At 49.3% G+C, this 23,217-nt stretch overlaps 1 protein-coding gene across 7 annotated transcripts in view; it reads right to left on the reverse strand.

The window, feature by feature from the left end:
• CCDC57 (coiled-coil domain containing 57) overlaps positions 1-23,217 on the reverse strand; it is a 114,729-nt gene that overhangs the window by 65,626 nt on the left and 25,886 nt on the right. For all 7 annotated transcript variants that reach the window (XM_025279752.3, XM_044938709.2, XM_025279751.3 and 4 more), the window contains 9 exons: positions 19,956-20,057; positions 18,410-18,567; positions 18,184-18,258; positions 16,662-16,862; positions 11,099-11,257; positions 8,594-8,756; positions 8,059-8,193; positions 4,253-4,475; positions 3,476-3,625 (listed from right to left, as the gene is read on the reverse strand). In XM_025279752.3, the coding sequence (XP_025135537.3) occupies positions 3,476-3,625; positions 4,253-4,475; positions 8,059-8,193; positions 8,594-8,756; positions 11,099-11,257; positions 16,662-16,862; positions 18,184-18,258; positions 18,410-18,567; positions 19,956-20,057 (1,366 nt within the window). The remainder of the gene's footprint in view (positions 1-3,475; positions 3,626-4,252; positions 4,476-8,058; positions 8,194-8,593; positions 8,757-11,098; positions 11,258-16,661; positions 16,863-18,183; positions 18,259-18,409; positions 18,568-19,955; positions 20,058-23,217) is intronic.

Below are 23,217 nucleotides of genomic sequence, written 5' to 3' on the forward strand. Positions count from 1 at the left end.
AGAAACCACAGTGGCTATTAGAAATTACTTTGAACTGAATTACCATAAAAGCATGGCTTATCAGAACATAAGGAGTGCATCTAAAGCTGTCCTTTCAAAAGTATTTATAGCCACAGAAGATTTTTTTTAGAAAAGAAGGATGAAAGATAAATGGGCTGAAAGTCCATTTCAAAAATGAGGAAAAAAGCAAACAAGGTAGAAGACAGGACAGAATAAGCCAGTATTAGATGCACTGGAGAAGGCAATGGCAACCCACTCCAGTGTTCTTGCCTGGAGAATCCCAGGGATGGGGGAACCTCGTGGGCTGCTGTCTATGGGGTCGCACAGAGTTGGACACAACTGAAGCGACTTAGCAGCAGCAGCAGCAGCAGCAGATGCTGAGAAAACACAAAACAATGTGTAATAGAGGATGACACAATACTCAAACATCCATGACAGAATCCAAAATCACTCGTTATACCAACAACAAGGAAAATTGTACCTTGGATGATAAAAGACCTATCAAGAAGACAGATTAAAGCAATTCCAACAGGCAATATAATACAGTCTCAAAACAAATGGAATACTGGAAGTTTCAGCAAAGGTATGAAAAAAAATTTTTTTAATATAAATTTTAGAACCGAAACCATAATAAAAATCTCACTGGATGGGCTCAACAGAAGAATGAATTGGTGAACTTGAAGAAAAAAACAGAAAATTTCCAATTTGAACAATAGAGAAAACAGATTGGAAACAGACAGACAGAGCCTCAGTGACCCAGGGGAGAAAAACAAAAGTTCTAATACTCTTGCCACTGGAGTCCAAAAAGGAAGGACAGTGTGGAGCTAAAAAAATACTTGAAGAAGTAATGGTTGAAAACTTCTCAAATTTGGTTCCGTTTCAATGCCAAAAGGATAAGCCAAGGAAATCTATGTCCAGACCATCATAATCAGATTTCTGAAACTAAAGACAAACTTTGAAAGCAGGCAGAGAGAAATGATTCAAAGGCAATAGACTTCTCATCAGAAACAATCATCTGATTTCTCCCCAGAAGAAAATGGTTTAAGTGCTGAAAACAAAGAACTGTAAACTCATAATTTTATACCAGTGAGTATACTCTTCAGGGATGAAGGTGAAACAAAGACGTCTCGGATGTAGAAAAACCTTGTGAGGCTGTCACCAGCAGCCTTGCTGAAAAGGATCTGCTGAAACAAGTGCTTCAGACAGAAGGAACCTAGAATCAAGAAAGAGTCACAGAAAGGATAAGGATTCAAGGAAAGAATGGACCATTCCTCTCCTCCTGAGTTTTTAAAATTATGTTTGGCAGTTGAAAGCAAAAATGAGAATCCTGTCTGATGTGGTTCTCGATGTACAGAGGGGTGGTATTTGCAACAAGAAATGGGGTGTTGAGGCCTGACTGGTGCTAAGATCCCCACATTCCACTTGAAATTGCAAAGTGCTGGCACTAGTTGACCGTTATAAGTAAGTATACTGTAATTCCTGGGGAAAACACTAGAAAAAGTACCTAAAGAGACCGACCGAAAAACCAGATTAAAATAGAACACAAAAAAATATTCAAGTGACCCAGTGGAGGCAGAATCATGACAAAAAACACAGATTTGTATTACAATAGGAATAGGAAGAAATTTCCTTAATCTGATACAAAAAAGTAACGATTAAACTTAAAAGTAAAGTGTTGAAAATTCTTCTCTGGGATCGGGAAGAAAGTCAGCTATGATCAACATCATAATAAAGAGTTCAGTCAGGGGAAATAATACAAGGAAAAAAAAGTAAAAGATATCAGCACTGGAAAAGCCAAAAGTAAGACTTCCACTACCTGGGACAAGATGACCAACTATGTAGGTAGAGTGTCCTGCCTGCCTTTTCCTCTCCTTCCTGAACAATCAAGCCCATAAATCAGCAGATGGGCAGCTGGAAGTTACCCTGTGGGGCTGATCTGCCTGAGAGCTGCAACCCAGCTGGAGAGGGAATCAGGATGGAGGGCAGCCTGGTTCTGCTGTCAGAGCCAGGGTGGGCCTGGGTCAAAGGGTGGGACCTCTATGTGGGAAAAGGCCTCTGTCCGTTCAAGGGAGGGTGCTCACACCCAAGAACTGGATGGAAGAAGTAACGTACGGAGGACAAGGAGTCAGGTTTCTCGTTGGAAAAGGAAGTTAAGAGAAATGGAAGTGGAGACCAGAACAAGCCTGTAAAGCTGGACCAACCGTAGAGGAACAGACTGATGAATAAGTTTGTCTTAAACACTATGAATTTCTGTTGCCTTAGGAAATGGATCCAAAAAAATACTGCTAAGGTTTATGCAGAGAGTTCTGCCTATAAGTTTTATTCTAGGAGTTTTATGATTTCTGGCCTCACATTTCTGGTCTTTAATCCATTTTGAGTTTATTTTTATATGTGGTGTTAGAGAATGTTCTAATTTTGCTATTTTACATGAAGCTAGCTGTCCAGTCTTCCCAGCACCACTTACTGAAGAGACTTTCTTTTCCCCATTGCATATTCTTGACTCCTTGATCACAGAATGAAATTTGGCCATTTGCAACAACATGGATGAACCAGAAGGGCATTATGCTAAGTGAAATAAGTCAGAGAAAGATAAACACAGTATGATGTCTATGTGTGAAATCTAAAAAATACAAGTAGTGAATATAACGAAAAAGAAACAGACTCACAGACACAGAGAATAAACTAACGCTTAATGTGGGGAAAGGGAAGCAGGGAGGGGTGAGATAATGGTAGAGAATTTAGAAGTACAAACCATTATGTATAAAGTAAGATACAAGGACATACTGCACAGGAGATGGCTCACTGTGCAGTGCTGGCAGGAACCGGAGCAATGGCTCTCTCAGCCGCTAGTTCGGTTTTCAGTCGCTCAGTCGTGTCCGACTCTTGGTGACCCTATGAACCTCAGCACGCCAGGCCTCCCTGTCCATCACCAACTCCCGAGTTCAAACTCACGTCCATCGAGTCGGTGATGCCATCCAGCCATCTCATCCTCTGTTGTCCCCTTCTCTTCCTACCCCCAATCCCTCCCAGCATCAGGGTCTTTTCCAGTGAGTCAACTCTTCGCATGAGGTGGCCAAAGTATTGGAGTTTCAGCTTCAGCATCAGTCCTTCCAATGAACACCCAGGACTGATCGCCTTTACAATGGACTGGTTGGATCTCCTTGCAGTCCAAGGGACTCTCAAGAGTCTTCTCCAACACCACAGTTCAAAAGCTACTAATGGGGGAGGAAATGATGTGAACAGTCTGGTCTGACCATCAACCAAAACATACTGCTGCTCAAAAGAAGTCAGACAAGAATACACACTTGTAATTCCACTTATATGAAAATTCAGCCATAGGGTGAGGAGCCAGGAGAGTGGCTGGCTCAGCTGGAGGAGGTGGGGCTCCTGGGGTGGCACCTTTGTAACATCTCCTTGGGCTGTGTTACTGGGAAGTCATTAGACAGAGCACAGCACACGAGACGAGGACTCTCACCGGTGGTATCTGTGGAGGCCAGGACACTGGGTTGAGCGCAAGCACAGGACAAGGATGCCTTCGAAGGATCTAACACATCTAGTTGTTCCTCCAGTGTTTTAAATTTATGCTTTAGATTTTGCATTTCTGCTTCAAGGGCCAGAACGTAACCTTCCAAAAAACACAGTAAACACACAGGCAGAGGCGTTTACACTCTCACCCTTTATCTACCGCCCGCGCCCTCCCCTGTCCAGCCCTCAAGACTGTCCCATGCTGTCTGTGTGTCTCCCCTCCACAGACCAGCTCGCCGTGCTCTCCGAGTGGGCCCCACGATCAGGAGCCCTCGGTCTTGTGATCCTTGATGTAGACTTGACGATCCCATCCTGAGCACAGCTGCCAGAGGTGCCGCCCCTCCACTCACCATCCTGAGTCCCTGCCCTGAACAGTAGGAGGCGGGGCCGCCTTTGTGGCTCAGGACGCTCCCCGGAGGAAAGGCCTGGTCCCCAGGCCTGCTGCCTACTCCAGGAGAGCGCAGTGCCAACTAGCCCTTGGTCCAAGTCTGTCTCTGATTTTTAGATGTGTCACATGTGTATCCTTCCCTTTTTCCCGCCACGAACCAATACAAAGTTTTTATTGTACATAAAAAATATGACTTAAGATCCTTTCTCTTGGAGGGAAAGCAGCTGTCATACTTTGACATAATCTATAATGGGGATGCTCATTTTTAAGACTCCAAGTGAAGCCTATTTACAGACCCAGTAGAGAAGACTCCTCATCTTCCCTCTTCCCCTTGCTCACCAGGAACCGCAGAATCTGCTGCTGCCTTTGGGTCAGGCTGGTTTGTTTGTGAGGTCTCCCCTCCTAACCGGGCAGAAGGAAGAATTTGGTCACTTAGAGCTTCCATTTCTTTCCTCATTTGTGCAATAACATTTCGCAAATTTGTGTTCTGCTCTTTTAGCTGCTGGATCTCACTAGATGGAAAACTTTTATTGATTTCTTCTCCTTGATAGCTTAGAGGCCTCTGTCAAATACAGAAAAAAAAAAAAAAGGAAAAGAAAATGGTTAGAGCCAAGAACCAGTGATTCCCTTGTGCGTCTGAGGCTGGCTGTGTCTGTGTCTGTCAGCATCCTCCAGGCCCCCGTCCCTGCTGCCCCTCCTCTGTCCTGGAAGTGGGTAATGCTGACAGAACTATGAAAATGCTTTTTCTTTTATGTTTCATAAAGACAAGACCACTGTTTTTCAAAGATAATTTTTATTGAGAGATTTGGGGACTCTTCCTTTTTAGTCAAAAACCCATCATTCATCCGTGAGAGGGGCAGTTATTTAAAAAAAAAAAGAGAGAGAGAGAGAGAGAGACTTCCCTGGGGGTCTGGTGGCTAAGACTGTGCTGCTGATGGAGCAGGCCTGGGTGCGATCCCTGGTCAGGGAACTAGATCCCACATGGTGCAACTAAGACCAAGTGCAGCCACGTAAAATAAATAAATATCAAAAAAGATGGACAATAACAAGTGTTGGTGAGGATGTGGAGAAAATGGAGCCCTTGTACAAGGGAAAAGTACTCGGTGGTTTGTAAATGCAAGTATAACATGGTGCGGCTGCTGTGGAAAACAATCTGGCTGTTCCTCAACAAAGTAAGCACAGAGCTATTATGTAACCCAGCAAGTCCACTCTTGGGTACAGACCTGAGAGAAGTGAAAACACAGATCCACACAGAAACCTGCAGACATGTTTGGAGCATTAATCACAGTAGCCAAAATGGAAACATCCAAGTGTCCACCAACAGATGATGGATAAACAAAAGTTAACACGATGAAATATTATATAGCCATAAAAGGAATGCCGTTCTGACACACACTACCACATGGATGGAACATGAAAACATCATGCTGAGTGACAGTCAAGGACTTTAAAGCAGTACGCATGAATATACTCCAGGATTTAAAGAAAAATATGAAAAAACAGAAATAGAAGATATCAAAAAGAACAAAATAGCATCTACAGAGATGAAAAATACATTGTCTGAAGGAAAAGTTCACTGGATAGGATGGGATTAAGAGCAGATAAGATACTACAGGAGGAAAGGTTAAGTCAACACAAACACAGAGCAGCAGAAAGTATCCAAACTCAAGAACAGAGTGAAAGGCAAAAGAACAAGTAACAGCAGAGCCCTAGGGACTGCAGAACACTGTGAAGCAGACAATCACTAACCCGATCAATGAGGGGATGGAAAAGGATTCAGAACGTGTTGGCAAAAAAATGTCAAATTTGATGAAAACCTAAGTCCACAGATCCAAGAAGTTCAACAAACCCAAAGCAAGATAAACACAAAGATAGTCACACCAAAGAGCACATCATGGTCAAACTACTTAAAAACAGTGATGAAGGAAATCTCTTAAAAACCACCAGAGGAAAAAAGGCACATTACCTTTCTGCAGAAGGACAAATAAAAGAAACTACCAACTTCTCAAAAGAACCAGTGAAACCTAGAAGACTTCCCACTAAGATACCATGCCGAGAGGTCCGGCCATGGAGTTGAGCTGGGGTGAACGCTGGGCCAGCTTTATTCTGGAGAGCACTACGGTGAACTAGAACTGTAAAATTCCTGCAGTGGTATGTATGACTTTTGTTTCCAAAGTGAAGCTATTTCTTCTGTTACCGCTAGTACCCAGCTTTTCAAGCCACCTCTGGCTCCGCTATGCACCTGCCTGCCTCCTTCCAGCCACCGCTCTGGCCCCACTGCTCCTCCTGCAAACATCCAACCTCCCTCTCTGTGCCCACTGGGCCATTCGCCACCTTCTCTGCGGCAGAGCCTTAGGATGCTCCCGCTCAGGCAGACAGCAGAGTGGTCAGGGCTGTGCACCTGGCTGGCACTGCTCACATTCTCCCTCTGCCACCTGTGGGGAAGGGACCACCCCTCTTAGGGCCTCAGCTTCCTTGTCCTGAACAACAGGATCCACCTCAAAGTTGCAGTGCAGCCCACTCCCAAAGTGAATCTTCTGTCCCTGTGGCTGTGGCTGTGTTTGCCCTAGCAGCCTGCCTGGCGGTGCTGCCTTGGTCTCTGTGGGGTGATCACTCCGGCCCTGCCAAGGCTCCATCATCGAAACTAGTGCCGAGCAAAGAGGAAGCTGTGGCCACAGCCAAGAGGCTGCCTGTCTGTGCAGTGCAATCTGTGGTGGGCTCAGCGCGTCCCAGGAAGCACCACGTCTTCCTCCCTGAGCAGCCTCTGTCTCGGCTTCAGTGCGTGACAGATCCCCTGCTGCCCCTACTTCGTTTGCCAAGGGCCCACCTCTATAGAACTCAGCACCAACTGCCGCCTGCCAGCCGACATCTGCTGCTTTACCAGGTGGTCACATCTTTAACCTGGTCACAGTATCAAGCCCCTGAAGGGGGAACAGAGGTGTTTTGCTATTATCTGGAGGAGTCAAGACTTCATTCCTCTGGGTCAACCGAAACTTGCACAGCATCCTCCACCACCCTGGGTCCCTGCTTGGTAAGGAAGCCACATCTCTGTGTTAAGACCACCAGGCCAGCTCACCTTCACCGGTGTCTGAGGTGCTGCTCTGCCACGCCCCCTCATCTTGCCTCCAGGGCCCCCTGTACGGAACACGCGGCACTTGTTTCTGACCCCAGGCCATTTCTAAGGTTCCTGTTCACTTAACAAGGCAACAAGCCACTGACAGGCCTCCCTGACCGGCTGAGCCGGTGCTTGGAGACAAATGTCTTCTTGTAATTGCCAGCCTAGCAGTAAAATACAAAAAGAAAAATTTGCGTAGGGAGGCTCATTAATAAAAACAACAACAAAAAAGAGGCATTTGTTTTCTTTCTATGCCCTAGAGAAGGCACCCATGCAAAAACCACCAGCGATGAGTCCCCAGGACCATAGGTGACCCTGGAGACTAGGGCTGGCCCCTCCTTTCCTCCTGGGAACACCAGTGCTCCCAAGCCTGACCACTGGCTGAGTGTGAAGCTTCCCAGAGGTCTGTTAACAGACACACCTTCTGGAGCTTGACCCCTAGGGCATCAGGCCTAGTATGTCCTGCTGGGATGCGCTCATGTGACCTTAATTAATCCATCTTAACTAATCACATCCATAAAGACCCTATTTCCAAGGAAGGTTGCATCCTGAGGCACCCGGACAAGAATACGTCTTTCGGGGCCACCATTCAACCTGGGGTCGTCCCACGGTCAGTGTCAGGCTCTGGCTGGCACACAGCAGCATGGGAGTCTGTGCCTTTTGAGAGGAACGGCCATCGTCACATATTGAATGGCTCAGTCACCACATGTGAAGAAGTGTGTTTTGGGATAAAGCTCTAACCTTTTGGTTCTCTGTGTTACCGTCTGCCATGGTACAGTATCTGATTTTGAGGCTTTTTTGATATTTCAGATACTAAAGACAGAAGACTGAGTGCAGATTCCCATTAGCTGGTTGAGCCTTGGTCTCACCTTGTGTGAACAGTCATCTTAAAAGAAACATGGCTGAAAAAATCTACCTCCAGTGCTGATTCTATTTGACGTGTTTTCCCTCTGGCCGGGGGAACAGATATCTCCATGGGGCCAGGGAGGAAGAGCTGCAAGGAAGACTCAGGAGGAGGGCGGCCCCTCACCTGAGCCTCCTCCTCAGGGAGCAGCCCACGTGTCCGCAGAGCCTGCAGGGCCTGGTCTCTCTCTCGGGTCACAGCCTTCAGCACCACCTCTCGGTCACACAGTCGTCGCTCCGTCTCCTGGAGCTTGGCAACAACCTGGGGAAAACACAGACTCAGTTCATCTTGGGAGGATCAGAAGGGAGCGGTGCCACTTTCAAGGTCCAGACCAGCTCCCTACCCTGCTGGGAAGCAGAGAGCAGGCACGAGGGTGAGAAACCCCAGGAAATATGTGGCCGTCAGAGCCAGAGGAGCACAGCAAATGCTGGGACCACCTATGCATCCAGCTCCACAGGCAGCTGCCTGGCCATTAGAGAAAGGCTGCGGGCAGGGACTCACTGCGAGTCCTGCTGTTATAAACCACACTGCTCAGTGAGGCCAAGTGCTTTCAAGTGCAAAGGATAACTTGGTGAGGGCCCAAGCCGGCTCCATGCTGCAGCGGACATTCCCAGCCCTTCCTTCTGCAGAAAGAAGTCAGACAGCCCAGGGGAGTGCAGACCTGGTCTCTGGCTGCTGTCAGGCCCTGAATCAAGTCCTCGGCCTGCTGGTACTGCTCCCGCTCGACACCTTCGCAGCGGCGCTGCCAGTCCAGCTCTAGCTGCACCTTGTCACGCTCCAGGCTCCGCTCCCTCTCTACTGCTAGAGACAGCTGCTGTTTGTACCTGCGGGGGTAAAAAGTGCCAACATTAACATTGTCCTGAGGTTCCTTTAGGCTGTGATGTAGCTGAGATGGGAGGCGTCCCTCCTGGGCCCCCTGGCCAGCCATGTTCACGGGCTCAGCCGACACCTTCACACAGGCCCAGGTTCAGAGGGGAGCAGGCGGCCAGGCCCCCCAGTCCTGAGAAACTCAGCACCGTAGGAGATGAGGTCAAACTCAGTAAGAGACAGGAAGAAAGCCAGCAAACTCAGACAAACAAGAAAACAGCCGCACTAGAGAAGTGCAGGAGGGTTCCTAGCAGAGCACACAGAGCTGGAGGGTCAACAATAAGCTGAAAGGTCAAACATAACTCAGTGTCCATCATCTGGGGGTTGGGAGAGATCAGAATGGAAGAAGGAAAGAACCACGAAAGTAGGAGGAACTGGTAGGCTCTGCCAGTCAGCACAGTGTCCTTAGGAATCATCAGAGGATGTCCAGGGAGCCCAGTGGAGACCCTGGGGTGCATGTGGCAACAGGGCTAGACTGGCCCTCGTGGAGAGATCTTACATGCATGTGGTGCTCAGTCATGCCTGACTCGCTGTGGCCCCGTGGACAGCAGCCTGCCAGGCTCCTCTGTCCATGGGATTATGGTATTCTCCAGGCAAGAATCCTGGAGTGGGCTGCCATTTCCTCGTCCAAGGATCTGACTGGAGGACCAGATCTCCGTGTCTTCTGCATTGGCAGGTGGATTCTCTACCACTGAGTCACAAAGAGACCCTAGAGCCACTATAACAAAGATTTAAAGCAACCCTTAAACGATCAAGCTGCTCTGCCGCTGCTGCTGCTGCTAAGTCACTTCAGTCGTGTCCAACTCTTAGTGAACCCATGGACTGCAGCCTACCAGGCTCCTCCATCCATGGGGTTTTCCAGGCAAGAGTACTGGAGTGGGGTGCCATTGCCTTCTCTGAGCTGCTCAGCGGGACTAACTAATTAACCAATTAACTACCTTCAGCTGAGCAGCAGGGGCCTGTGAAAGGAAGATGACCAACCTAGAGGCCTGCTGACACAGTGGCCACATATCTGACAGCCATGGACAGCTGTGACATGTGCAAGGAAGCAGGATACTGGCCTCTGTGCCACAGAAACAGACTCTCAACAGAGGTGGCAGGAAAATACGTAAAGCAGCTCCTGTAAATATGTTCAGAGATTAAAAGCAACCACACACACAGTGAGGAGATTAATGAAAAGTAAAATGTGTGAAATAAAAACTTCACCAGCCTTAGGACTTCCTTAATGGTTCATGTGGCTAAGACTCCGTGCTCCCAAGGCAGGGTGCCTGGGTTCGATCCCTGCTCAGGGAACTAGATTCCACATGCCGCAACTGAAGATCCTGCACACTGCATCTAGGACCCGGTGTAGCCAAATAAATAAATAAAAATAGCAACCCCCCGAAAAAAAACCCTCACCAGTCTTTCCAGCAGATGAGGCCTTGTGGGCAAAGTCTCAGAAGCTAGCAAAAGAACATTAGATTAAAGCAAAGAAAACAGAAGACAGACAATAATAAGGATAAGAATAGATATTGAAATTGAAAACAGAAAAACCATTGAAAAAAGTCAAAGAAACCAAATGCTGGCTGTTTGGAAGGATCTGTAAAATGGATAAATCTCTAGCTAGACTCATGAGAAGAAAAGAGAAAATACGTATCATCAGTATCAAGAAGGGGAGAGGACCTTGTTACAGACTTTACACATATTAGAGAGACAGTAAAGAAATACTATAAACAATTTCATGTCAGTAAAGTCAACAATTAGATGAAATGAACAAACTCACTGAAAGACACAAATTACCAAGTGACACGTGCACAAAATAGAAAATCTGAAAATTCAAATAAATATCCAAAGAAACCAGACACAAAAGAGTATAAACTCTTTTACGCAGATGAAATTCCAGAACAGGAGAAGCCCACAGTGGCAGAGAGCAGTCCACAGGGTGCCAGGGAGGGAGGAGACTCTGGGCGCTGGGCGGGTTTCACATGATGGCGGCACTGGTGGTTGTACCACATCCTTAAGTGTGTGTTTGTCAAGATTCATCAACTGTACAGTTAAAATGGGTACATTTACTATAGTTCAATGATTCCTTAGGAGAGAGAATACTACCTTTACTCAAGTCTTTATTCTGGCTGATAGGAAAAGACACCAAGACACTAGAACAAATCAGAACTCAGAGATGATTCCTGATATGGGACGAAATAGCACACACCCTTTTACAGCCCTGGTGCAGACTGGGAACTGTGCTCTGTGGGAAAGACTGCCTCTGACCACCCGCCCTGCCGCCCCCATCTTCGCCCCCTTCCTCCATCACACATACCTTCCAATATCCTGCTGGCATCTGGTCAGCTGTGCCTTCAGCTTCATCTCCTCTTCCTGCAGTGACTGAACCTGAAGGTCTTTGGAGATCATCTCCTTAGATAGCTGAGCAATCTGGGCATCCCAGCTAGACTTGAGAGCTGATGCATCTTTCCGAAGTCTAAATCAAGAAGGGAAGCAACGTGAATGTGGGCGTGGTTCTCACCCAAGCTCTCTTTTACAACACACACACACACACACACACACACACACACACACACAGAGTCCTCAGAGGAAATGCTGCAGATCAAGGTCTCTTCTACACATATCAGGGCACAGACTTCCCTGCCTAGATTAAGAAGTAGTCCTACGCAAGAAGAAATATCTACCCATCCCTCCCACCGGCCCAGGCACTGACTAACACCTGTAGCACGCCAAGCCAACACCAAGTGTGTGAGGAAGTAGGGGCCAGGACATGTCTCTTGGAGCCAGAGATCCTGAGACTGCACCATCTGACACACCTGGGCACCCCTTGCCATGCCTAGCACAGTCCCTCCACATAGAGACTTTTAACACGTATCTCCAAACTGAATAGTAAGATAAGGTTCTACATTCATTGGTAGAATCTTGACAAATTTGATAAATCTCCCAAGAAGCAAAACTTGAGAAAAACATCTAGAGATATTGACTAGAGTAGCTATGGTATTAACCATGCAAAGCTTGCAGGGTAGTCACCCTATTTGCGGCTCTGGCCTGTTTCCCTCCTAAGCTGCATTCAGCATGCTGTGGGGTAAATACTATGGTCATGCACTGGCCACTGCCCAGAGCCACAGGCCCATGGGTGGGCCATGGACTGCGGCACAGAGGTAGACAAGCCACGGGAAGGCAAATGGCCATCAGTCTACAAGGTCTTAGAGCAAAGTCCTGACTGCAGTTGCCTTGAGACTTAGAAAAGCTCCATCCAAACAGGGGCAGAAACAGGAAGGAGAAAGGAGCAGCTGCCCTCATGGGAAACTTCTTTCAACATTTCAGCTTAAACAGGCCTCAACATTGAGGCTGGTGTGCTGGTTAAAATGCCCTTGGCAAAGGGCTCAGCCAACCTCATAGGAACGAGATGGTTCTGCTCTGCTCTTCCTACCCTGGCCCTGTGACCCCCAAGCCTATGAGTCCCTGCCTGAGGAGCCCTGTGCTCTCCACTCTCTTGGGCATCCCAGTGCCCTCGCATGCCTGGCACAGACATGTGGTGGCTGGGTAGGGCTTTCTGCTCACAGGCAAAGCCCACTGCAGTGGGCAGAGGCTGGTGTGGGGGGTCCCACAACCTCAGTCCTGGTCAAGCCAGGATTGTCAACACTCTGAGTAGCAGAGTTCTCTGTTCATAAAGGACTGCAGTGAAGCTCATTTAGGAAAACCCTTTAGAGACCAAGGTGGGAATGAAGAAGGGGAATGAGTATGGGGAAATGTACAAAACCCCACAGCCCAGAGGAAAGCCATGCTGCTCGGTAAAGCATTAGGATTCTTCAGCTCTATTACTAACTTAGGAAAAGGCACCCTCTTTGAAACTGCCTAGATACAGTATATAATAAAAGTGTCACATTCTCAAAGGATTAAGACCTTTCAAGTGTGCGATTTCCAGTGTTATTCTTAGCTATTGGAAAAAGTCATTTTTCTTAGTATGATTTAAACAAATTACTTCTAGTACATCCAGATTCATACTGACCTCTTACCTAAAAAAACCCAGCTCATCCTAGTAACACAGGGGGCTGCAAAACATTGGAAACTTGAGAACACGTCCAGCTCAGACACAGTGCTGGTGTCAGAACCGGGGCTGCAGCAGTTCCTCTCCAGGTCCACCCAGTACCCCTTCGCTGGGGCAGTGCCTGTTCTGGTCCCATGTAGTTGTTGGGGTGATAAAAGTCGCATGTGGGGGCCCAGGTGAAGTGAAAGTCACTCAGCCGTGTCCAACTCTTTGCAACCCCTGTGCTATTCAGTCCATGGAATTCTCCAGCCCAGAAAACAGGAGTGGGTAGCCCATCCCTTTTCCACGGGATCTTCCCGACCCAGGAATCGAACTGGAGTCTCCGGCATTGCAGGTGGATTCTTTACCAACTGAGCTATCAGGGGGCCCAAGAGCCTGTAACAAAGCTGCCTCCCACCCCATGAGCCAACCTAGAGCCAAGACCACATGGGGCAGTATGTATAGGCAGGCAGGGTGCTCATGGGATCCGGACTTCACCCTGGCTGTGTCCCACCAGGCACTTAGCCCCGGAGCCTTGAGTGACATGACAGAGGAAAATGAGAGGTTCTTCTCTGTTCTGTGTGTCACTAAAAGACAAAAGGACATGAGATGCCTAGCCTGCCCTGGAATTCCAAAGCACTCCTTCCCCTCTACCTACTCACTGGCAACTCTGCTCCAAGGCCCAAGGAAAGGGAAGCAGCTGACAGCCCTGGGAAGTCGACTGCCTGGGCCCCACGCATCAAGCAGGATGTCTGTTCTGAGCTTCCCATTATAGTCCCTGACCTGATCCTTCATGATTCCATATGTGTTGGGCTTCCACAACTATAAGAGAAGTTGCTGGAGCTTGAGAGCCATATTTTTATTTCTTCTTAATTTCTAATTCTCACGAGATGATTTTTACACAGCAGGGGCTTTGTATGTGGCCATGAATGGGATCCTGGTTCCCGCTCCACTTTGCCAAGACCAAGACAGCACAAGCAGGCCTGTGTTCTGGAGAGCAGAGAACTTGCCCTCGTTGAGTCCTGGCCTCCATCCAGCATTTGGACCAGCGCTGCCCAGCACTGAGCCAAGGGCCATTCAGGGCTCCCAGGCACGTGGCCAGTCTGAATTGAGATCTGCCTTTAAAATTTAGCATCAAAAAATGCAAAATACCTCAATAACAATTTGCTCAGGCAAGTTTAGGCATCCATCTTCATTAATATTTTTTAATTGATTACTTATTTTTTTCTCAAACTTAAACTTTTTATTTTGTATTGTGGTATAGCTGATTAACCAATTACTTTCCCATGTGGCAGCAGTGGTAAAGAACTGGCCTACCAATGCAGGAGATGCGGGTTCAGTCCCTGGGTCTGGAAGATTCCCTGGAGCAGAGCACGGCAACTCAGTCCAGTATTCTTGACTGGAGAATCCCATGAACAGGAGCTGGCAGGCTACAGTCCATAGTGTCACAAAGAGTTGGATGTGACTGAAGTGACTTGAGCACACAAGCACACAATGAGATGGTATTTTGGACATACTGGGTTAAAACATGTTATTGAAGTTAATTTCATCTACTTCTTTTTGCGTCTGGGCTGTGAATATTAGGAGGTTAAAGTGCCCTCTGGCCCTTTTGATAGGTTATATGTCTGCATGGTTACACGCACACAAGGTTCTCACAATGCGGTCTCAGCTCATCATTTCTCTACCCTGCTATCCACAAACTAATGGTCACAAGAAAACCAGCACAAACAGGCCCAAAGAGACAACAAAATCATAATATGGGCCATTTTGTCGCTGACTTGTAAAGAGTACGTCTCGGTACGAAAAGACGCTGATACAGACACTACGGTTTCTCCTGGGAACCCACTGATGCTACTCGTCACGGCCTCTCGACTGTCCAGTGGGGAAGCGGGAAGAAACATGACGGTGGACCTGCCGAGAGGAGACAGCAGAGGCAGGAGGCCTCCCCTCAGGAAGGCCTGTGCACCTGGACCCTGGGCTCTGAGTTACTGTCTGTGAGAAGGACCCTGGGAGAGTCTGTCCAAAACAAACAAGGAGTGGCTGGGAGACACACACCCTTGAGACTGAGCCACCTCACCCCTCCAGCTATTGCCGCCTAGGTTTAACAGATCAAACAATAAAACGCATGACTCGAAAGAAGCTATCCAGAATAAGCTTTGACTTCCTGGTATTTTATAGTTTAAGAGCCATTCTCCTCTTTAGTAGAAATATAACTTGGCAGAGAATTCTCTGTGGGAAAGAGAGACAGAAATATTTCCCTAACAAAGGGGAAAAGCCAGTTGCTAAACAGCAGGATTTGCAAATGACTTATTTGTCTTAATCATCTTCCGTAAACACAGCTTCTCTGAAGATCACTTCCTTACTGGCTGCCAAGAGGCTGAGTTCAGTTACTGCTTCAGTTACCATGATCCTTCAGAGACACCAAGCACAGTGGGATAGAGTGGTTGTGTATGGCCTGGCTTAGATGTCAAAAAGAAAACTGGGTTTGAAAAGAAGTTAGTTTGGAATTCCCCGGCAGTCTGGTGGTTAGGACTCTGTGTTTTCACTGCCAAGGGCCTGGATTCAATCTCTGGTTGGGGAACTAAGATCCTGCAAGCCATATGGCATGGCCAAACAAACAAATAGTTTAAAAAAAATTTTTTTTTAAAAATTGTATTTTTGGTTGTGCTGGGTCTTCATTGCTGTGCTTGGGTTTCCTCCAGCTGTGGAGCGTGGGGCTGCTCTCCAGGTGCGCAGGCCTCTTACTGCAGTGGCTTCTCTTGTGCAGCACGGCCTCGAGGCGCACGGGCTTCAGCAGGTGCAGCAGGCAGGCTCAGGAGTTGTGCAGCACGGTCTCGAGGCGCACGGGCTTCAGCAGGTGCAGCAGGCAGGCTCAGTAGTTGTGGCTCGAGGGTTCTAGAGCAAGGGCTCAGTGGTTGTGGCGTGGGGGCTTAGTTGCTCCTCGGCACGTGAAATCTCCCTGGACCAGGTATCAGACCCGAGTCCCCGGTATTGGCAGGCGGATTCTTATCCACTGTATCACCAGGGAAGTCCAAAAAGAATTTTTAATTAAAAAAAAAACAAAAACAATAAAAAGAAACTAGTTTGTGGAGAAACTGGAACCCCTGTGGAGAATGTGCAATTACTGTGGAACACAGTTCCTCAGAAAGTTACATCTAGCACCTCCACTTCCGGGTACACGTCCAAAAGAACTGAAGAGAGACCTGAGCAGAAATCTGCTCACCCACAGTAAAAGCTGCTAAAAGGCAGAAACACCCAAGATCGCCATCAACGGATGAAGTGATAAACAAAAGGTAGCTGAAGGCAAGCAATGTGATGTTACTCAGCCTTAAAGAGAAGAGCATTCTGATGCCTGCTACAGCAACGTGGATGAACCTTGAAGCCATCACGCTGAGTGGGATCAGCCAGTCAGAGAAGGGCAGACAGAGGGATTCCACTCGAGTGAGGCCCTTAGGGCGCTCAGATTCAGAGACGGGCGGTGGGGTGGTGGGTGCCAGGGGCTGGGAGAGGGGGAAGGGGAATCATTACTGAAGAGGCACAGTTACAGTTTCACAAAGAAAAGGGTCTGGAGACGAACGGAGTGACAGTTGCTCAACAGTGTGAATGTGCTTAATGCCACTGAATTTAAAAGTGGCCAAGATGGTAATTTCCTGCTATGTGTATTTTACCATAAATAAATAAATGCACACTTTCATACATACGTCCACACACACTTTCAAATGAAACAAAAGGAAAGAGAATGGTTAAGAAAGTGACGGGAGAGCTGCAGGGGTGACTCCCAACACCCGGTGCCCACTTCCCTTCATCTGAAACAGGTAACTAGGCAGCCAGGCCCTTGGCCCGGGCTCACTTGTCAATGGCGGCGTCCTTCTCCTTGGTGGCATCCACCTGCTTCCACTCGGCCCTGCGGAGCTGTACTTCGAGGTTCTCACAACGCGCCTGCAGCTCCAGGGCCCTGGCCTCCGCTGCCTGCAGCTGCTCCACGTGAGCGCTCTTTGCTGCCATCAGCACAGCGTCCCTTTCCCTGGCCAGATGGTCCAGCTCCTCATGCCTGAAACACAGGGAGGTCCCCAACTGCTCACATGGGCCCCGTTTTGGACCCGCTAGCCCAGAACCTCCCTCGTCCTGCTGGAGGGCTGCATATGTGTCCTTTTAGAGGGCATTTTTGCCCACTTCCTCTGCTCCTCATTCCTCACGAGGAACCACTGACTGAGAGATTTTCAGACTGGCCCCCCTCCCTCCCAAGCTCACAGTCCTTAGGAAAAAGAGACTTGAGCAGATATTTGTGCTTTAGGAAAAAGAACCCAGAACAGATGCTTCAGCAAAGCACCACCAGCAGAACCCTCACAGACTAGGGAAGAAGAGTGCAGGTGCAAACTGCCCTCCCTTCACAGCTACCCCAACTGCTGAGCTGCTTTCAACCCAGGATCGGAGACTTCCAAGAACTGGGGGCCTTGGGAGGCAGGCTGCATGTCCGTCTTGGTGAGAGATGTCAAACCTGTAGAAACTCTGTCAATGGAACAGATATTTGTCTCGAAAATACAGGTGTTGCTAACATGCAACACCATGCTGACATGACTTTTTATGCTTTTATTCTATTTGGCTTTAGTGAAAAGTAAAAAGCCCTAAAAAACATAATTCTACAGCATTCTCTTCAGATTTCATCAGCGTTGTTTGATGAGATGGTTAAGCCTTATTTAATCAAGTCATGTGATGTACTTTTCATTCCAATTACGATCAGTTCTCATCTTACTCATCTTGCAAACTGTTCAGTATTTTCCACCTTCTAATAGCAAAAAAATATACATATAACAGCTGCTGTACCTGTTAAGTTTCTGGTAAGATACACCTTTCTTTTTCACCAAATCACAAAAAGTGTTTGATCATGACAACTAGTGAAGGGAAGGAGTTATCTCTGAACGCATCATCCTGTGATCATTGGTTAGTTATTTTCCAGAGGCAAACACCAAGACTCCAGGGCACAGACACCACTGCCTACACCAGGGAACACAGGTTCCTTGTCACCTTGGCCAAATAAATAATGCCACCTGGGCTGCACATGACTCTGCAGGGCCACGCAGTGTGATGCCACAGAACATGTGTGTGCACCCTGCTCCTGTGACTGTGTCAGTGGGTCAGGTATATTAGCGCTAAGGTGTCAACCTGGACAGCTTTCAGCAAGTCGTTTCACCACGCGTGTCCTGTAATTCTCAGGGTTTTGATATTCCTCCAAACACACACAAATATGCTCATTAGAACTGAAAAGTGAGGGGCGATCCTGGAAGAGCAGGCCTGACCCTACTGACATCCCACAGAAGGGGCTTTCGGGGGGCGTTATCCCTGCACTGACACTGCAGCCAGAAAACACTCACTTCCTCCGAAAAGTCTCCTCTTCTTTTTTCCTGGTGAGCTGCACAGAGTGAAGTTTACCCTCTAAGTCTTTTATCCTGAAAAGAAGCAAATGTTAGTGGAAAAAGCACATAAGAGGCTACTGCAAAGCCAACCTGGAATAACCCGGGACAGGCAGATGCCTCGGGGCTAGAGCCCAGACTGCTCATCAGCCACATCCACCCACGGGGAGGTGGGGAGGCTCCGCACCGGGCGTCCTTCACGGCCACCAGGTCTCGGAGCTCCCAGTCTCTTCGCTGCAGCCTGTCTTCCAGCTCCGCATTCGCCACCTCGGCACCCTGCAGGGACTCCGCAGCCTTCGCCCCGGCCTCTCTCAGGGCCGCAAGCTCTTTGTTCAGCAGTTTAATCTTCGAAAAGAGAATTCAAAATGAGGATGTAAGTGGAACGGACAGAGGTGTTAAGAGTTAAGTGTTACCGTCGTATCAGAACAGGGAGAGAAGAAAGACTGGAATTTGAGAAGCAACAAAACAGTGAGAATCTCCTCACATGCTCTCACAGCATCGAGAGCAGGACCCCCGTGTGAATCCAAGTCGTACTCCAGCACCCCAACCAGGCCATGATCTGGATCCTGGAATCACAGAGGAGGTGGAGGTTGTAAGAATCTGGGTCCCTGCTGAGTGACCCCACTCAAATCCCAGCCACATGCTCAATTTTTAAATAGCTTCTCTGGGGCCTTGGCTTCCTTGACTATAACATAGGGGTGATGGTACTGCTGCTCCCAAATTTGTGTATAACCTGTGTACAAGCTGTGATGCCCTCCAGGGATAGGCGTTCAGGGGACCAGAACCGTCTCATGGCAGAGGTGGGAGTGGGCACGCTCTGGCCCACCTTTCCCCACTCTTTTCCACAGGAGTGCCCACTCCACTGTGAGGCATAGGTTAGCTTCACATGTCCCGCTTGTCTTCTGTTTCCTGGTGCTCAGAAGTCCCCAAAGAGGCCTCATGGGGGTCACCTTGTGGCAGCCCCAGCCTCAAAGTCCTGCTGGCCCTGGGTGACAGGGACAGCATTCTTCCAGGGGGAAGTCAGAGAGACTCTTGTTCAAGGGTCAGGCGGGGCCCAGTGCTGCCCCCTGGACTGTGGCCCTGTGGGAGGCTGACAGCCTGGAGGAGGCACCTTGGTACCACTAGGGCAAGCATCCAACACCTGGCTGGATGCTGCCCAGGTGTGGCCAGCTCGGGTGGCAGGACTGGGCCAGACGTCAGCCCTGCTTCTTTGTCCCCCGCACACCTCCCCCTCCTCTCCCGGTTGGTCCCTGTCTTGGTGCTAAAGGCCAGGTGTGTGTGCTCCTCATGTGTCCCCTGGCCAGGTCAGTGCTTTAGAGAAGCCATGCTCGTGGATGGCAGCCAGCACCATAGCTGGGAGCACCAACAGCAGACAGGCCTCCTTCTGAAAATAGGGGGCGAGTGACACTTCCTCACAGGCCCCTTCTGAGCTGTCACAGGATTTCACAGGCCAAGGACAGGGTTTGCGGGATGGCGGTTTCTCCTGGGGGAGGCCCTTCCTCAAAGTCAGAGTAACCAGACCCAGACTAGTGGCACTGGTGCTCCTCCTGGTGGGCAGAGTGGCCATCACTCCGGGCTAGAGCCCTGGCGGGCACGGTGGCAAGCATGTCACCTGCATGGTAAAGACCCCAGCCCACGTACAAAGAGAGAGGGAGGCCTTGGTGTGAACCCTAACTGGCCAGGGCCTTCCCACTTATGCCGAGGACACAGTCACAGTCCGAGGGGCCCGCTACCTTGAGTTCGTGCGCCAGGACAACACTGCTCATGCTATCGGCCCGCAGGCGGAACTCGTGCTCCCGCTTCTGCATTTCAGACTCAAACTCCTGGAGCAGCTCCTGGAACAGAAAAGGGCTGCTGGCAAAAGGAGCACAGTGGGGCTGGCAGAGGCCCACAGGCTCGCTGAGGGTGGGAGGGATGCAGAGGGCCTCATGGAGGATGCGGTCAATGGTGGGATCGAGGCTGAAGGGCATCGGAGAGCCTGTGTTTTCACCCCGGGCGTGGGTTTGTCTGTTTTCTCCGTGATCCTGTGGGGTTTTGCTCTGCCCAGACAGAGCAGCTAGCAAACCCACAAGGAAAGGTTAGCAGAGGCCCGTGAACCCAGAACCAACCCTCCGAGCAGTTAAGCTGTTGGTTCCCTCCATGTCTCTAAAAAAATGCCATTCTTCCATATCAGTCCTCCATGCTGCCTGCCGGGTTTCTGAACAGTCCCACCCCACTGCCCAACCCAGGGTCATGGCTCCACCCCCCGGCTCTGTGAATGCCTCACTCACGGGCTGAATCCAAAAGTCCCTAAATTATTATACTAGTGATTCACTGCACACCCAACAGTGAACAATTATGATGGTTCCCACATCATTGTTTTTCTGAGTTTTCATTTCCCCTCCTCCCCTTCTCCTGCCACTCCTCTGGTGCTCTCCTGTTTCCCGAGTGGTGTCCGCTTCCCAGGACACACCCCACGGTATGATTCTTTCTCCTCCTGGGGTTCCTCTCCCTGGGCTGCCCCACAGCCGGTATCCAGGCCTGCCCTTCACAGCTCCCCAGGCGATCCCCAGGATCCCCTGATGCCCTCTCCCCCTCTCTCCGTGTACTCTTGCAGGAAAGGAGCCTCCTCCCTGCCTCAAGAACTCGCATCAGGGTGAGAGTCACAGGATCCCCGGCCCCAGTGGGCCTTCTCCCAGTTGTGGGAGCAGGAGCCACCCCCTGCTCCACCTCACTCAGGCTCATGGGCTCCATGTGAGGCTGCCAGCTGGGCCCTGTGACTGGAGCCACCCCGTCCTGGGGATCCAGGGAGCCCGCCCAGCTCAGACCCTCCTTCTCCTGGCAGCCTTCTCCACCCTCCATCTCTTGGTTCTCAAAGTTCTAAACTCAGAAGGGAAACCGAGGCAGCTAAAGGTTGACCCCTCGGCCCTGACCCACAGGTGCTGCTCAGAGCTCGCTCGGTAGTTACACTCCAGTAACCTCCTGAGGCAGCTGCCTAGTCTGAGGCATCCACACCCTCACACTCCAGGGCTCTGGCCTGACATCTGGCCCCACAGCGCTGAAGGCCTTTTCAAGCCTCGACAGAGGAGCTGGGGCCAGGCTTTGCCTTATAGGTTTTGTGGATGTTTGTAGCATCTCCTCTTTGTTTCTCTGACACACTTTCGTTCATGGCTCTGGTGGGGCAGGGGTTTCAGTCTGAAGTCCCCACCCCAAGAAGCAACTGCACCGTTCACTTGACAATCTGATCCCTTCCCGTTTTTTGCTGTATGTTTCTGGAATTTATATTGTTAGATGAATCCTGGACTTATCTTCTATGTCTCTTATCTTCTGTTGGACTTTCTGTGTCTTTTTTCTATCTTCTGACTTTATTCCTTTATATGTACTTGTAATTGTCAAAATTCTTTCTTGTTCAGATTGGCCCTTCCTCCTAGCATCCTGAGTTACGGATGCAAAACACATTCCTGGGGGTGCTGACCCCCCCCCGACCCCACCACCCCCTGCAGGCTCGAACTCTCACCTCAGGGGAGGGACAAAGGAAGAGCCCTGTGGGAAGGAGGGAAATAGCCCGCCTCTGCCCCAGGAGCAGGAAGGCAGCTATTCTCCAGACCCATCCTCCGGGATCAGGCTGATAAGAGTTGCAGTATCACTGGCACCGCCTGTGGGGCCTGGGAGGCCGCGGCACCAGAGCCACCCGTGCAGAAAACTAGCCCAACACGGACAACCAGACACCACGCACGGGCAAGCCTAGCACGGGCGGCCCACGGGGCCCACCCTGCTGCCCCACTAATCACACAATGGTGGGCTTCAGGAATCACCTTCCCTGTTCCTCTGGGCCTCTTCTTGGGTTGCTGGCATTTCTCTGTCTTGTAATCCTGCCTCAGTTACACACTCCTTTATTTATTGCCAGGAATGAGGCAATAAACAGTTCACTGCTGCTGCTAAGTCGCGTCAGTCGTGTCTGACTCTGTGCAACCCCATAGACGGCAGCCACCAGGCTCCCCCGTCCCTGGGATTCTCCAGGCAAGAACACTGGAGTGGGTTGCCATTTCCTTCTCCAATGCATGAAAGTGAAAAGGGAAAGTGAAGTCGCTCAGTCGTGTCCGACTCTTCGCGACCCCATGGACTGCAGCCCACCAGGCTTCTCCTTCCATGGGATTTTCCAGGCAAGAGTACTGGAGTGGGGTGCCATTTCCTTCTCCAATGCATGAAAGTGAAAAGTGAAAGTGAAGTCGCTCAGTCGTGTCTGACTCTCAGCGACCCCATGGACTGCATGCAGCCTACCAGGCTCCTCCATCCATGGGATTTTCCAGGCAAGAGTACTGGAGTGGGGTGCCATCGCCTTCTCCGAAATAGTTCACTAGGATGTTGAAATTAAGACTTACAAAAAGGAAAAGGTAAGGCACAGAACGGGAGAAAATATTCAAAAAAATATATACTTAAGGACTTATTTCTGGAGTACATATGAAGAACTCACAAATCAATAATAGGAAGACAACCCAATTTTTTTTTTAAGTACAAAAAAGCTGAACAGACACTTCACAAGGATATATGAATGGCCAATAAGCACGTTAATAGATGCTTAAACTCTGATCATCACGGATAATCGCATTCAATCCCCAGCTACACACCCACTAGACTACTAAACAGGGAAAGACTAACAACACTAAGTGCGAGCAAGGACAGGAAGTGACCAGAACTCTAGTCTGCAGCTGGTGGGATGTGACCCTATAACCATCCTAAAGGACAACTCAGCAGTTTCTCAAAAAGTTAGACAGAGCCGTAGTACGCGTCCCAGAAGTTGCACTCCTGGTCGTGGAGCCTGTGTCCATTCAAAGACAGCCAAGAATGCTCACAGCAGCCTTATTCAAATTGGTTCCAAACTGAAAAGACCCAAGCGTCCAAAGCATGAGCTGACAGAATGGAAACATACTGGCACCTCCACGCAACACACAGCACCAGCAGGCACTGAGAAAGAACAGCTGCCAACCACACGACGTCCATGCGCCTCAGACACGT

Source organism: Bubalus bubalis, chromosome 3, assembly GCF_019923935.1.
Source record: "Bubalus bubalis isolate 160015118507 breed Murrah chromosome 3, NDDB_SH_1, whole genome shotgun sequence".
In the NCBI taxonomy this organism is placed as follows: domain Eukaryota; kingdom Metazoa; phylum Chordata; class Mammalia; order Artiodactyla; family Bovidae; genus Bubalus; species Bubalus bubalis.